Source organism: Ailuropoda melanoleuca, chromosome 12 (assembly GCF_002007445.2).
Source record: "Ailuropoda melanoleuca isolate Jingjing chromosome 12, ASM200744v2, whole genome shotgun sequence".
Taxonomy (NCBI): Eukaryota; Metazoa; Chordata; class Mammalia; order Carnivora; family Ursidae; genus Ailuropoda; species Ailuropoda melanoleuca.
The window spans coordinates 80,743,144-80,755,456 of NC_048229.1; the positions used below are offsets into that span (position 1 = coordinate 80,743,144).

A 12,313-nucleotide genomic window follows, 5' to 3' on the forward strand; every position below is an offset into this window, starting at 1 on the left:
CCCCCCCCCCCCCCCCGCCCCGCCGCAGCAGGGCTTGATCCCGTGACCCTGAGATCATGACCCGAGCCGAAACCAAGAATTGGACGCTCAACTGACTGAGCCACCCAGGTGACCCCTAGCTCATGTTTTTAAATTAGTCTCCACAAGTCTTGGACTCTACTTTCCAGAACATTTCAAAAGAGAACCTGAAGGGACTGAGGTTTTTTCCCGAAGTTTTCTCCTCCCCAGCCATCTTTTGGGAGCCCAGGAGACTTGGTGTGTGCCACTAGAGTAAACATTGTAAGCAAAGCAGCCCTTGCTTTGATTGCTCAGCGCATCCAAAGTGATGGTTGTCCCGGAGAAGTGGCTGCCGCTGCTCCTTCTGGGCTCAGAGCTCCCCCTGCCTGTGGGCAGCCACAGCTTGTCAGCGCACCATGCAAGCGTCTGTGTTTTAGGAGTCTTACTACTCCCCACTGGTGAGTGAGTTTTGGGGACTCACTGCCTGTGGCTGGTTAACTGGGGCCCTGGCATTTTATTAAACACTGCATTGGGGCGCCTGGGTGGCACAGCGGTTAAGCGTCTGCCTTCGGCTCAGGGCGTGATCCCGGCGTTATGGGATCGAGCCCCACATCAGGCTCCTCCGCTGTGAGCCTGCTTCCTCCTCTCCCACTCCCCCTGCTTGTGTTCCCTCTATCGCTGGCTGTCTCTATTTCTGTCAAATAAATAAATAAAATCTTTAAAAAACAAACAAACAAACAAAAAAACCACTGCATTGAGCTGCTGACCACAAAGGAATATCGGGTGCTTGGTCGACCCCTCATAGTGGTGCCTGTTCAGTGGGGAGTGGGGTTTGCGGGGGGAGTTGCTGTGGACACTGCTGTGTCTGTTTTGTTTTTTTTGTTTTTTTAAAGATTTATTTAGGGGCACCTGGGTGGCTCAGTCGGTTAAGCGTCTCTTATTTCAACTCAGGTTGGGATCTCAGGATCCAGGGACAGAACCCCACATCGGGCTTTGCATTCAGCATGAGGTCTGCTTGAGATTTTCTCTTTGCCCTGCCTCCCTCCTTACACACTCACGTTCTCTCTCTCAAGAATGAATGATTGAATAAAGGCTTTAAAAAAAAAAAAAGATTTTTTTTTTGAGAGAGAGATTTATTTATTTAGAGGAAAAGAGGGTGCAGGCAAGGGGGTGGGGCACAAGGAGACTCTCACGCAGACTCCACTGTAAGTGAAAGGCCTGAGTGGGGCCTCAGTCTCATGGTCCTGAGATCGTGACCTGAGCCGAAACCAAGAGTTGGATGCTTAACCGACTGAGCCACCCAGGTGTCCTTGGTTATGTCTTAGTAGGAAAAAGAACGTAGGCTTAGGGGCGCAGCCGCAGGTGTGGGGCAGCTCTCGGGGAGTTGCATTGCCCCCTTGGTTCAGGGTGCTGTCATCGACCCTGGCTTCCCTTGCTGGGGTTGCCAGGGAGTTTTCAAATGCAGATGCCTGGCCCTTACTCTGGCACATTCTGTCCGATGTATTTGGCCTGAGTGATTCTAACCTGTAGCTGAGCCTGAGAATCAGGTGGAAGGGTTTTCAGGAATACAGATTTCCAGGGCCCATCCTGGAAGTTCTGTTTCTGTGGGTTTGAGGAGGAAGCCAGGACTCTGCATTTGCATGAACTTCCCAGGCATTTCTGGTTGAGATGGTATCAGCTCGGTCAGCCGAGGTGGCGCTCTGGGACACAGGGCACCCCCTGTTGCCTGCTCAGTGCTTCCCCCTCACCCCAAGAGACAGTACTTCTCCCTGTTGGAGTTTTGGAAGGGGTCTTCCACTCCGCTTAAGGGAGGGTCAGGCTGGCCTTGCCCTGCACTTTCCTGTGTCCGTCCATTCTGCCTGCTGGGCCTTCCTGAATGTTTGGAGGTGCAGGTGGCACCTGGGCTCTGGGCCCCTCAGACCTCAGTTCACCCTAGTAAGGATTGTTGGGGACCAAGGGGGCCCCCCCTGTGCAGCACGGGGCTGGTCCTGCGGCAGACATAGCTGGCTTCCCTGCCAGTGTCTGGGCAGAGCCTTTGCGAAGTTGGTAGCAGAAGGAAAACGTCAGGCCCCGTGCCCGTCAGGCTCTGTGGCCGCAGCTGCTGGCTGGCTGTTGCAGGGACTGCTTCAGGGCATTCTACATCCACAAGTTCAGAGCCGTGCTGGGGAAGAATCGGTTGATCTTTCCGGGTGAAAAGGTAGTGTGTTGGGATGACTCCTCTGCGGGGCCCCCAGCTGGGAAGCCCAGCCCCCCTGGACCCTGACTCTCCGTACCTGCCTCCCCTCACAGTGTCCTGCACGGGCGGTGGTGGGGGGCCGGGTGGGCTCGCTCTTGGGGGAGACGCAGCGCGCTCTAGCCATGTTTCTTCTCCCGTAGGTGCTCTTGGCGTGGTCTGGGGGGCCTTCATCCAGCTCCATGGTCTGGCAGGTCCTTGAGGTACGTCACGCCAGTGTCTTCCAGGGCCCTGGCTGCTGCCCCCCTGAGTTGCAGGAGTGGAGGCCCAGCACTGAGGGGCTCTTGCCTGCAGCTGGCGAGAGCAGCCCACCCCTAGCGGGGTTGCCCAGAGGATTGTCGGATGTGTATACAGAGGTGCAGAAACTGGAAGCCGAGTCTGGAGCGCCCAGCCATGCCCGAGTTCAGTAGCAAAGTTTGCTGACTGCGTAGAGCCCTAGTCCCTAGTCCCTGGGGGCACACTGGAGCCTTGCTTGAGTTGTTCCCGAGTGCTTGGGCCTCCGCCTGGTTCTGGGTCCAGGACAGAACTGTGAGAAAGGAGCAGGTGCCTTGGGGAACCCAAACGGGGTCCAGCCTGCCTGGGGCTGGGCAGCTTCCTTGCGAAGTTTAGGGGGAGACCTATATGAACAGTGGAGTTGCCAGGGGACGTGCAGTTGGGTGGGGATGGGGGGCGTATGGGAGAAGGCGCTCGCCGCGGAGCTCTGCTCCAGGCATTTGGCAGCCCACTCACAGTGTCACTCAGCATGTCGGAGTCGGCTAGGGCTTCTCCTGAGGGCCCTGGCTGCCGTGGAGGCCTCGACCTGGGGCTGGGACATACACAGACCCTCTGCATTTCCAGTGAGGGGCACAGATTAGAGGGGTGGTCTATCCTGGAGCTCCGGTGTGGTGCTGTTCTCTCACTTCATGGCCCCCTAAGCCTGGCCTGGTGTGAGTGCCCACTCCCTTGGCCTTCCGTCCGGCACCTGGAGCCCCTGTTTCCTCTGACTGTCAACACCTTGATGATAGTCTGTTGTCCTCTTGCACTCTTAGCGGTCAGGGGTGCTTGGCCAGGCCGCTCCTCTCAGGACATTGCTGGCCGGGGCGGGGGGGGGGGACTGGTGAGGAGCAGGTGTTCCTGGGGCTGTGAAGGTGCTCAGGCAGGTCACTTTGACCACGTGGGGCTGTGTGGCCTCCCCATGGGTGGCACCTCGTCTGAATGGTCTGTCTCCCAGGTGGGGAACACCACCCCTCCCAGAGGACATCAGTTCAGATGGGGCGTGGTTTGTGCTGGGAAAGTTCCCTTTGCTTCTGACTGTGGGGCTGAGGTCTTGTCCCTTTCCTCTCCAGGGCCTGGGCCGAGATTCTGCCAAAAGGCTGCGTTTTGTGCCAGGGGTTGTGTACGTCGATGGTACGTGTAGCCCTCCCAGTCCCGTCCCTAGGTGCTCAGGATGAGCCCCACTGAGACAGCTGGCGCTATGACCTTAACGAGGCCCTGGTGGGGGCATCTTTTGGAGACAGCACCTTGGTCTAGCAACACAGGCACAGTGGTTGTCTTAGACGTTTATCAGAGTCAGGCAGGAGGGTCTGCCTGCGGTCCATGGATCGGGGCCCCGGGGTGGAAGGGGCTGGATACTCACCTGCCCCGCCCATTGCTCCCTGAGATAGGCTCCCAGGTGGGTCTCGGGCACTGTGGTCCGTCACGCCTCCCTCCACCCCTCCCCTGTGCCGCTAGAGAGAACCCACTTCCTACTCCGATGATGCTCCCTCCAGGAGAACAGGGTCATGTCCTGTGGTTTCCACTGAAAAGCTTCGTAGAGTTGCTCACAGGACATTGGCCTCGTCCCATCTTGGGCTCTCCTGTAGGTGTGACTCCTTTCTACCCTCATTTTTCAGAGGGCGCAGCTTGTGGCCAGAGCTGGAAGGACAGGGCAAGAACTCTGGCCGATGTGAAGTTGATTCTACAGACAGTTGGCTTCCCGTGGCACACTGTCGCCTTGGAAGAGGTGGGTGGGCCTGTCTCTGAGGGCGGGCCACCGGGGTGCCCACGAGGGGCCCGTGCCTACTTGATGAGCTCAGCCGCGGGCCTCCCCCTTGGCCTGTTTGCTCCTGGCATATGGGTAGAGGGAGGGCCTGGGTCTTATGTGCTCTCCCTGCCCTGGAAGGTGTTTGCCCTGCCTCCGTCTGTGCTGCGCTGCTCTGCCCAGGAGCCGGTGGGGACCATGGGGAACTACAAGGTGGCTGTGGACAGCTTCCTCCAGCAGGAGCATATGCTGGGAGCTGAGGGGGTCGGGGGCAGCCCCAACTCTACCCAGGGGGAGGAGCAGCTGGGCCAGCCCTGCACCCAGGACCCCCAGCACCCGGCTGGGCCACCCCCGGCTGACCAGACCGAGGCTCTGTCCCGACTGTTTGACTCCGTGAAGACATTGACGGCCAAAGAGGAGCTTCTGCAGACCCTGCGGTGAGCCCTACCCCCACCCTGGGGACCCGGCCCTGCCTCCTCTGGCCCCTGAGACCCTGCGCTTGCTTTGCAGGACCCACCTGATCCTGCACGTGGCCCGGACCCACGGCTACTCCAAGGTGATGACAGGAGACAGCTGTACCCGCTTGGCCATCAAGCTCATGACCAGCCTGGCACTGGGGAGAGGGGCCTTTCTCGCTTGGGACACGGTACGTGGGTTACGTGGGTGCAGGCCTTTCAGGGGCCCCTCTAGCCCCTGTCACTTGAAAGTAGCGCCAGGGTCGCCCTTGTGGTGCAGGGAAGGCGGGGCCCGTGAGCCCCTCTGCTGGGCGCCGTGAGCAATGTGCCCCCACCCCAGGGCTTCTCCGACGAGCGGCACGGCGACGTGGTGGTGGTGCGGCCCATGCGCGAGCACACGCTGAAGGAGGTCGCTTTCTACAACCGCCTGTTTGCTGTCCCCTCGGTCTTCACACCAGCCATCGACACCAAGGTGAGTTGCGGGACTGGGGCAGGTGGCCTGCTCCAGTGGGGGGTCAGAGGTGGCTGGCACACCCTCAGCGGCCTGAGCTATGTCCACACCAGCTCTCTGGGAGCACACGCAGGGCACTGCCCCGCTGAGGAGAGGTGGGCTGGTAGCCTCGGCCAAGGGGGGGGGGGGCGCTTGCAGGGAGAGTGTAACAGCGGCTGTGTTCAGTGACGGGGACACTTCAGACGCGGGTGCTCTGCTCACTCCAGCCCTGACTCGGCGCTCTCGGGGCTGATGGTGTGAAGGGGGCCTGGGGGCGCCATTGTTGCAGCCCTCCATTTGACTGTCCCTAGGCCCCCGAGAAGGCCAGCATCCACCGGCTGATGGAGGGCTTCTTGCTCCGGCTGCAGGCCCAGTTCCCCTCGACGGTCAGCACTGTGTACAGGTGCACGTGCGTCCGCACCCGCGGTGGGGTGGGGGGTGAGCGCTGAGCCTGGCGCTTGTGCAGGAGTGAAGCCCAGCTTCAGGCTGCCTTTGTGCCCCGTCTCCCACCCCCTCAGGACCAGTGAGAAGCTGGTCAAGGCCCCCAGGGACGGCTGTGCCGCTGGCCCCCGCTGCCTGCTCTGTATGTGTTTGCTGGACGTCGACACCGCTGGTTCGTATGGAGGGGGAGGGGCACTGGTGTGTGGGATTTGGGGTCCAGCCCCCAGAGGACCCTCAGCCTATTCTGCCTGCAGATAGTGCCACAGCTTTCGGGGCTCAGACCCAGGATTGCTCCCAGATGCGGCCTCCCACCCCCCCAGCTGAGGCACCCACAGTGCCCTGCTGTTCTACAGAGGTGGGCAGGGTCCAGAACTGCTTTCGGGGGACCAAGCCATGCGGGAGGTGAGTCCTTTCCTAGTACCATCCTGCCCCGTGCTCTGCGCCGTGCGGCTGGCCAGGGTAGGTGTGGCACGCCGGGGCCCCAGCCAGGTGCTCAGGCACAGCTCTGGTCCCCCAGGGAGGACTCCCGAGCCCGTGTCATCGAGCAGCTGTGCTACAGCTGCCGTGTGAATATGAAGGATGTGGTGAGTCCTTCCCACCCTCGGGTCGTGTTGGGGGGGGGGGCCCACCCCTGGGGCCTGTTACCACGCAGCTCCTCATGGCCCTTCTCTGCTGTAGCCCTCCTTGGACCCCCTGCCACCTTACATCTTGGCCGAGGCCCAGCTCCGCAGCCAAAGGTATGGGCTAGCCCCACGGCTGGGGGAGTGCTGGAGGGGTCCTTCCAGGCGTTGGCCCCCGTGGGGCAAAGTTCCCAGGGTATGGCTTCCCCCCAGGGCCTCGCCGGAGATCCAGGAGTATCTGGTGGAGAGCAGTGACGACGACGTGCACACTGGCGGGAGCGGAGCCTGGGGCCCCCCGGAGCAGGAGGGCAAGGATGGGCAGGCAGCATGTGATTGATTGTATAAATAAAAATATTTTTAATTAATTAGAAAACCCTACAGTACGCGTGGGGAAGGGAAGGCCGGAGCCCCTGGCCCAGTGTGCGGGCTGCACTGGGCCCTGCGGGTATGACGGACAGGACAGTGGGCCTGCACCGGGCCGAGGGGGGGGTCCCAGCTTCCTTCCGGCAGCAGCATCAGGGCGTGGCGGCCGGCCGGGGACGGGGTGTCTGCGCCCAGCTCCTTCACGCGTGGGTGCAGGAGCCCCGCTCCTACTCCTTCTCACGGGTCCACTTGATCATAGTCTCAGGTGAGCGGTACAGGAAGATGAGCTTGGCATAGAGCTCCTCCTCCAGCTCCAGCTCCCGCGTCTCCCGCACCAGGAAGATGTCCTGACAGAGCTTGAGGATGCGGTCCACGCACGGGAGCTCCTCGAACATGATGGAGTGCGAGATCTCGCTGAAGAAGCCGCGCACGAACTTGCCGATGACCAGCACGATGGACACATAGAGCCCCATGATCCTGCGGGGCAGGGGGGGGCGTGAGACTGGGGGGCGTGAGGCTGGGGGCGCCCCGCCCGTCCGCGCAGCACACTCACCCGTAGCCGGCCAGGAAGCCCAGGCTGGGCGGGCTGACCTTGTCACTGAAGATGACCATGGGCAGCAGGTTGCACTCGGCCCGGCAGTCCTGCAGCTCGATGACCCACCACTCCAGGAAGCCGGCGGCCCCTGCGCCCACGCGCTCCCTCCGCAGCTGGATGCGCACGCCCAGGTAGTCGTCCTCCTCGTCTGGGGCAGCGTCAGAGCCGGTCAGGGCCAACCGCCTCCCCCCGGGCTGAGGCCACCCCGTCCCCAACACACACACACTCACTGGGCTGCAGCTGCTTCACGGGGTTGGCTTCAGGCCCATTGGGGGCCCGGATGTACTTGGGGAAGAGGTTGCGGATGACCCTGCAGGGAGAAGGCCGGAGAGTCAGGCCCAGCCTCGCCCCCACGGCCTCCCCGCCCCTGAGCCCCAACTCACACGGACTGGTCCGAGGTGCCCTCAAGCAGGCTGGCCAGCTGCCGCCGCTCGCTGCTATTGGGGGCCAGGTCCAGGGTGTGCTTCTCGTTGGCGTACTCCACGGTGCCGCCCTTGGCCAGGTCCCTGCACGCCAGGGCACAGCGTGACCCACTGTGGGCTGCCCCACCCCCCCGGGGCCTGCCCTGGCCCAGCACGCACCTCTGGAAATTCCAGGTGAAGCGCAGGGTGATGTCAGCCGTGCCGTTGTACAGTTCCCGCTTCATCTGGGCCCGGCTTGGCGGGCTGATACGCCACAGCGCCCCGGAGCTGCCCTCGATCTGCGCCGTGACGATGTCCTCGGGGCTGTACTGGCTGATGAACTGCATGGCCAGCTGGACGCAGGGCAGCCCTTGAGTGAGGTGCCCCCGGCCAACCTCCCCCACCCCCCACCGCTGCCACGTGGGGCCCACTCACTGGGTTAGGGTCAAACTGCCTGGACAGCTCCTCATAGGCCTCCTGTGTGAACGGCACGATGGACGGCTGCTGGGCGCTCATGGTGAACAGGGGCTGCGGGGGGGGTGGGGGGGCAGCAACTGTGATGGGGCGGGGAGCCTGTCACCTCCCAGGCCGCCAGCGCCCGTGCAGCAGGCTGTGAGGGTGAGTGGGGTGCGGCCCAGGCCCACCGCCACCCGTTCCCGGCTGGCACAGACTGCTGGCTCACCTCGTAGCCGCCCAGCTTGAGCGTGACAGTGACATCGATGGGCTGGTTGACGACACCGACCACAGAGCGCACCAGGGACATGAAGAGCAGCGGGAACCAGATGATGGCCACGAGGAAGAGGATGATGAGACCGCCCATGCCGTACTTGACCATCTTCTTCTTCTTCTGCCCCTTGGGCTGGGGGTATCTCTGGGGGGCGGGACACGGCTCAGGGGCTCAGCTCTGCCCGCCCCGTCCCCCCGGGTGAAGGTGGGCACTGTCTCGGATCCCTGCCCTGCTGCGCCAGAGCCTCCCGCAGCCCTAGCTGGGGCCCACCCAGGGGCCCGTGAAGCCACACTTCAGAGCACCGCAGTTGCCTGCAAAGCTCCGGCACTTGAGACGGCGCCAATACACGAGCGCGGGGACCGACGGCGGAGAACCCAGAGACAGACCCGCCCACTCGGAGTGGCGCCCGGATGCCGCCACTGGGATCAGTGGAAGGACCGTCTCTTCACCGACGCTGCTGGGACAAATGGCTGTCCGCGTGCCAAAGCAGCAGGGCCCCACCTAAGACCTCAGGCTGGGCCTGACGGAGTCTCAGAGCTACCATGGGAGCCGTGGGCGGTGAGAGAAAAACACTATCATGAAAAAGTAGACGTGTGTGCTTCAGAAGATGGGGTGCTGTCAAGAAAATGAAGAGATGGGGCGTCTCGGTGGCTCAGTTGGTTAAGTGTCTGACTCTTCGTTTCAGCTCGGGGTGAGGTCCAGCGGGGAGTCTGCTTGAGTCTCTCTCCCTCTGCCCTTTCCCCTTGCTTATGCTATATGTCTCCAAAATCTTTAAAAAAAAAAAAAAAAGCAAAGAGACCATGCAGGGAACGGGAGAAGCTATCCGCAAACCCTGTGTGATAAGTGTTTAGAGTCCAGAGCGCAGAAAGAATTCTGACACCTCAACAAGCAGAGAAGCAGCCCAGGAACAAAAGGGGCGAGGCAGATGGCCAAGCACAGGAAGCGATTGTCACCATCGTTCGCCATCGGGGAAACCCAAATCAAGACCGCTGAGAGTCACAGGTGCTGGCAGGGACGGGGGAGGGGTGGCCGCCGTGGAAGCTCCCACCAGGTGGGAGACCCGGAGCGCCCTCTGACGCAGCCACCTCGCTGTGGGGCTGCACCCAAGAGCAACAGAAGCTTATGTCCACAGACGCGTGGGGTGTAATGAACAAAAAAGAACCGACCGGCCACCGTGGCTACTTGTAACAGTTGGATAAACGCAGGGCGGCAGGGTCACGCGAAGGAGAGCTCCTCGGCCCTACAACCCTCATTCTGACCCAGGCCACACGGACCAGCCTTGAAACTGCAGAGTGAAAGAAGCCGCACGCAGGCCACGTGATGTATGATGGTGTGGACACCAAATGTCCAGAACAGACAAGTGCAGAGAGTTGCGGGGGATGGGGGCTCTTTGCCAAGCGTGGGCATGTCTTACACCTGCCTGGTGACAGTGGCCAGATCTGCGATGACGCTGTGAGCCTCTGAACCCTACACATGCACTGGGGGGGCCCTGTTTCCGTTACCTCCCACCGAAGCCACTCACACAGAACAGAAAACTTCAGCCTGACGTTCAGCGCCCCAGCTCCCGGCCCTCCTGCCCATGAGCCAAGCGGTCAGGCCTCCGGGGCCGGGCACACACTCAGGCCCGCTCTGCCAGCTGCCTGCCCCTAACGGGGCCACGTTCATGTCACTGCCCCCCCCATCCGGGGGGACCCCCAGCCCTGCCTGGCTCTCGCGTGGCCCATCGGGCCCACTCCCCCTTGACCCCGGCACCTTCTCCGTCTCACGGCTGCACTTGATGATGAAGACGTTGGCATAGATGTCCTCCACGCACATCCAGCTGGACAGGGACAGTGTGGTGTCCGTCCACACCCAGTCCATCACGGCCCGCAGCTCCACCAGGAACGGCACAAGGCGGAACCTGTCCGAGGCCGGGCACCCGTCAGGAGGCCGATGGGCGGCAGCCTGGCTCCCGGCGCCCCGCGCCGGCCCGCACTCACCCCTGGAAGAGGAAGAGGTTCAGGTGGTTGTGCCTCTTGGTGAGGAAGTTGCCGAGGATGCGGGTGGGGTAGCCGCAGCGGATCTGGTAGGCGGACAGGGCGAAGTAGATACACTTGACGAAGTACCACAGCTGGGCCACCGCGTTCCGGCTGAACATCCTGCGGGCACAGGGGGCCGGCTCAGCGCACCCTGCCGCGGGCCGGAGCCCCGAGCCCTCCCGGGCCCGACGCCCACCTCTCCGTGACAGCGGGCAGAATGAAGAACATCCAGACGTGGGTGGCCAGCACCAGGACCACCTGGAAGGCCAGCTTGCCCAGCACGGTCTTGCGGAGATAGAGGGCGCGGTCGATGACCATGGTGCTGAACTGGATAAGCAGCATGACCAGGAAGGCCTCGGGCACCTGGTCGTCTGATAGCGAGGACGTGATGTCTGTGGCCGCCGAGTGTTTCTGTGCCGGGACAGCAGAGGTCAGGGGGCGGCGGGGGGCGGGCGGCGGGGTGGCCGCTGGGCTCTCCACTCACCCCAAACGCCCAGAAGCCGAAGATGATGATGATGAAGTCGACCACGTCGGCCAGAAACATGAGCGCGTAGACGTCGGTGGCCGCGCGGTACTTAGTGTGCAGGATATCGTGGAAGAAGCGCCGCAGGGGCCGGTACGCGCTCTGGGCCCTGTGGGCAAGGGCGGGAGGGGCGGCAGGGGGCTCAGTGCCTGCGCCCCGGCTGCTTCCCCCGCCCTCACCTGGGAGCGGCCGGCGCTCACTCACACGGCCAGGCAGAAGCTCTGCAGTCGGAGCCCCACGGCTGTCACTCTTTCCCGGGGGCGACTCCACTTCTCTCTCACGGAAGCCGCCGTCACACCTTCTGTGGGGGGGAGGGGGGCAGTCACGGCTGACCGGAGCCCACGGGGTGCTGGGTCCAGCTCAGACGCCCAAGACCCCCTCCCACCAGGGGCTGGCATCACCCCGTTTCACGGCCCAGCAGGCTGAGCATGGGGACCGCCCCAGGTCACGGGCAGTGGGCCGGCTGGGGTGGCTGTGCAGGGACAGGGTCACCATACCAATGGCTGCGGGTTCGACAGGCCCTGAGCTCTCCCTCCTTTTCTTCCTGAATCGCAGGCTGATGCGCTTCATGTCTCGGGGCTTGATCTCCACGGGAGCCTCTGCGGGCCCGTCCCCTACTTCTGCCTGGATGTGGTCCTGGGTGAGGGGCCCGGCCACTGCTGGCTCTCCCTGGGGCCCCGTGCCTGCCTCAGTCTGGAGTCCCAGAGGTGGCCGCTCCCCCTCAGCCCTCTTCTTCCCATTGCCCCGGTCGTTCTCCTTGGAGAGCTGGTCCTCTTCATGGTCCCAGAGGCCGTAACACTGCAGAGGGAGGGAAGGAGGGAGGTGAGGAGGCTGGCGTGCCCGCACCGGGCAGCACTCCGGCCAGGCAAGGTGGCCAGGCCCACCCTGGGACCCACAGCGCCCAGCCTTGCCTCTTGCAGCCAGATGGCAGGTGGGTGGGTGGGTGGGGTGTGTGCTGGGAGGTGCTGGCCCGCCGCCCGCCGGCGGAGCACAGGGACTCACCAGCAGCTGGGAGCGGTGGAAGAAAAGGGCCATGAGCTGCACCAGATCGTACTTGATGTAACTGTCCGTCTTCTCCAAGCCCAGGATGCGCGGCGGGAAGTAGGGCTTGTTCTCGTAGCGCCGCAGCACGGCGTGTGTGTTCCAGGGGAAGAAGCCGAACTGGAACAGGTACTTGGTGACCACGGACACCTGTGGGGGAGGGGGCTCAGCACCAGGTGGGGGCTGGGGGGCCGGCCCCCTCCCACTTCGGCCGCGGCCCACCTCGGTGAAGACGATGGCCGTCATCCAGAAGCGCTTGCTGGGCCTCGGGATGGACAGCATGGCCCACAGGAAGACGAGCACGGGCAGCACCAGCGAGGTGGCCGAGGCGGTGACCATGTGGTTGAGGATGATGACAAAGTAACAGAGCAGCTCCGAGCGGGCCGCCACGCACTGGTACACGGCCTGCA

The 12,313-nt window shown here is 62.9% G+C and overlaps 2 protein-coding genes across 5 annotated transcripts in view; one reads left to right on the top strand and one right to left on the bottom strand.

Annotated features, from left to right (window-relative positions):
- CTU2 (cytosolic thiouridylase subunit 2) overlaps nucleotides 1-6,600 on the top strand; it is a 7,879-nt gene extending 1,279 nt beyond the window's left edge. For 2 of the 4 annotated variants that reach the window (XM_002913395.4, XM_034672615.1), the window contains 13 exons: nucleotides 2,116-2,194; nucleotides 2,374-2,433; nucleotides 3,556-3,616; nucleotides 4,102-4,211; nucleotides 4,371-4,666; nucleotides 4,740-4,875; nucleotides 5,025-5,156; nucleotides 5,486-5,577; nucleotides 5,693-5,787; nucleotides 5,870-6,017; nucleotides 6,133-6,199; nucleotides 6,294-6,352; nucleotides 6,449-6,600. In XM_002913395.4, coding sequence (XP_002913441.1) covers nucleotides 2,116-2,194; nucleotides 2,374-2,433; nucleotides 3,556-3,616; nucleotides 4,102-4,211; nucleotides 4,371-4,666; nucleotides 4,740-4,875; nucleotides 5,025-5,156; nucleotides 5,486-5,577; nucleotides 5,693-5,787; nucleotides 5,870-6,017; nucleotides 6,133-6,199; nucleotides 6,294-6,352; nucleotides 6,449-6,572 — 1,459 coding nt within the window. In that variant the 3' untranslated portion in view covers nucleotides 6,573-6,600. The remainder of the gene's footprint in view (nucleotides 1-2,115; nucleotides 2,195-2,373; nucleotides 2,434-3,555; nucleotides 3,617-4,101; nucleotides 4,212-4,370; nucleotides 4,667-4,739; nucleotides 4,876-5,024; nucleotides 5,157-5,485; nucleotides 5,578-5,692; nucleotides 5,788-5,869; nucleotides 6,018-6,132; nucleotides 6,200-6,293; nucleotides 6,353-6,448) is intronic. The other 2 variants (XM_034672616.1, XM_034672617.1) reach the window with 1 other exon arrangement.
- The window catches only part of PIEZO1 (piezo type mechanosensitive ion channel component 1), a 30,040-nt gene continuing 24,295 nt past the window's right edge, over nucleotides 6,569-12,313 (bottom strand). The window contains 15 exon segments of the mRNA XM_034639048.1: nucleotides 6,569-7,075; nucleotides 7,152-7,341; nucleotides 7,424-7,503; nucleotides 7,577-7,699; nucleotides 7,775-7,947; nucleotides 8,030-8,122; nucleotides 8,277-8,465; nucleotides 10,074-10,221; nucleotides 10,301-10,459; nucleotides 10,536-10,750; nucleotides 10,824-10,971; nucleotides 11,067-11,163; nucleotides 11,360-11,660; nucleotides 11,865-12,053; nucleotides 12,126-12,313. The exon segment at nucleotides 12,126-12,313 is cut by the window's right edge and continues 11 nt beyond it. Of these exon segments, the coding sequence (XP_034494939.1) occupies nucleotides 6,826-7,075; nucleotides 7,152-7,341; nucleotides 7,424-7,503; nucleotides 7,577-7,699; nucleotides 7,775-7,947; nucleotides 8,030-8,122; nucleotides 8,277-8,465; nucleotides 10,074-10,221; nucleotides 10,301-10,459; nucleotides 10,536-10,750; nucleotides 10,824-10,971; nucleotides 11,067-11,163; nucleotides 11,360-11,660; nucleotides 11,865-12,053; nucleotides 12,126-12,313 (2,543 nt within the window). The 3' untranslated portion in view covers nucleotides 6,569-6,825.